Here is a 2,166-nt window from a genome sequence, read left to right on the forward strand (position 1 = left end):
AGGATGCAGTGCGCTACCCCTAGCACTGGAATCGCGGGACTTCAAAACAGGAAGTGACGTGATTCCAGCTCCTTACGCATATGTGTTGATTGCCATCACAACGACGGGCACGTTGTGATGGCAACCCAAGTGGTTGACGGCACGGCGCTGCTGCCATCTTGCACATGTGCGAGAATGGGGCAGGACAGGCTGCCCTTTCAGACTCGTCACCAGCGGATTCCTGGAAGTAATTGCTTGTGGGCTTCACAATGCCCACAAGCAAAAATGACACCCATCTGCACACAGGATTATAAGTGTTCGTTGGGAATAAGTCTGCAGAACGGCGGCGCATTTTTAACTAGTAAGTGACCCTATGTCTAGAACAAGAAAGATAGATGTGGTTGGAACCCCGCTTTAAATAAGCATTCACAAAAAACTTGGAATGTTCAACAATTAAATCAATTTATTTGTTTCATAAAAAAAAAAAAAAAAAACACAACACATGTTCCAAGGAACAAATTGAAGCTAGAAAGTCCCAGAATTAGGATTAGTGTATATCTTGCAAAATGGCTCTTATGAATCTTCTGGTGAGATTGAATGTAGTAACATGGACTTATTAAACACTTGTTCAGTTTCAAATGCTGATGTGAAGCTTTTGATGCTGGATCAGAGATGGTCTGGAGGTAAAACATTTATTACATTCAGAACATGCATATGGCTTCTCTCCTGTGTGAGCTCTGTGGTGCAAAGCAAGAGATTGTTTGTGTGAGAAGCTCTTGGTGCATTCCACACACTTGAATGGTTTTGCTCCTGTGTGAATTCGCTGGTGTACAACAAGATGTGCTTTGTGTGCAAATCCCTGGTCACATTCTGGACATTTAAACGGCTTCTCTCCTGTGTGGACCTTCTGATGCCGAGTAAGATGACCGATTTCTGTGAAGGATTTGTCACACTCTGAACATTTAAATGGCTTCTCTCCTGTATGAATCCTCTGGTGTGCAGCAAGATTAGCAAAGAGAGTAAAGCTCTTGTCACATTCTGAACATCTAAAAGGCTTCTCCCCTGTGTGAGTCTTCTCGTGTCTGATTAGTTGTTCCTTGTGTGCAAAAACATGTCCACATTCAGAGCAAGAAAACGGCTTCTCTCCTGTGTGAATCATTTTGTGTCGGGCAAGATGATGAATTCTCGAGAAACATTTGTCACATTCTGAACATTTAAATGGTTTCTCTCCTGTGTGAATTATCTTGTGAGTTTTGAGGCTTGATTTCATAGTAAAACTCTTCTGGCACTCAGAGCACTGATAGGACTTGTCTCTTTCTTGACTCATCATGTACTGAAGACATTTAAGTCGCCTATATGGGAAAAAAAATATTTTGGCTCTTAATATTAACAACGGATCAAAGTAAAAATGTGCAAGGTTTCAAATAAAATGTTTACCGAGTGCCTACAGTTGATACATTTCTTTTATAGGGTGCAGCTATAGATTAAATCATTTTTGTAGCATGACAAAAAAAAAATCAATAGTCCCTGATAAAGAAAATAATTAATACTCATCTGTTCCGCATTTATGTCTATTTTGTTGAAAACTCAATAAAAGAATATTCTCAAAGATCTAAAGTAAATGCCCAATGGACAAGATTGAGTCATTTAAACAAAAAAGATAAAATACATCCTTCAATAAAAAATCCTGGCTATGACTACAACCCCTATGAATTATTAATAGGTATACATAATAATTATAAAAATTACACTTTATTACTCAATAAGCCATTAAATCAAAACATTAACATCTTGGCCAACTTAGAAAAATCAAAAGCTCCCCAACAATGCTATTTTGCTGAAAAGATGTTGCTGACTGAAGAATTTTCAACACCTGCCACATACAATAGTGTTGGTTACCTGGTCTCATTTTGCATTCTGTAGTCCACCAATCCCTTCATTGCTACAAGACACAGTAGTGACTGACCATACCCAGTCTTTATGTTCAGCCAGTGGGTTGAACAAGAGAAAAAGCTATCTATGGATCAACTTGCATAGAACCACCAGCTTATAGCAGGGAATGCTGCCTGCTGGAAGAATTCAATATCACTGCGGGAGGGACTCCCTTCACTGTTAATAGAAGAAACAATTTGCTTTTGTTTGCCTGTGGTGGAAAAAATAAATCTATGGCCTGCTTAACAGATTCCT

General features: G+C 39.2%; 1 protein-coding gene across 1 annotated transcript; it reads right to left on the bottom strand.

Moving 5' to 3' along the window:
* Window positions 1-428: 428 nt before the first annotated feature.
* Window positions 429-1,327, bottom strand: LOC120933410 (gastrula zinc finger protein XlCGF8.2DB-like). The gene has a single exon (XM_040346624.1). The coding sequence runs from the start codon at window positions 1,307-1,309 to the stop codon at window positions 614-616; it is 696 nt and encodes a 231-aa protein (XP_040202558.1). The 5' UTR covers window positions 1,310-1,327; the 3' UTR covers window positions 429-613.
* Between the last annotated feature and the right edge of the window lie 839 nt (window positions 1,328-2,166).

The sequence above is a fragment of the Rana temporaria genome, chromosome 3 (assembly GCF_905171775.1).
Source record: "Rana temporaria chromosome 3, aRanTem1.1, whole genome shotgun sequence".
NCBI classification, from domain to species: domain Eukaryota; kingdom Metazoa; phylum Chordata; class Amphibia; order Anura; family Ranidae; genus Rana; species Rana temporaria.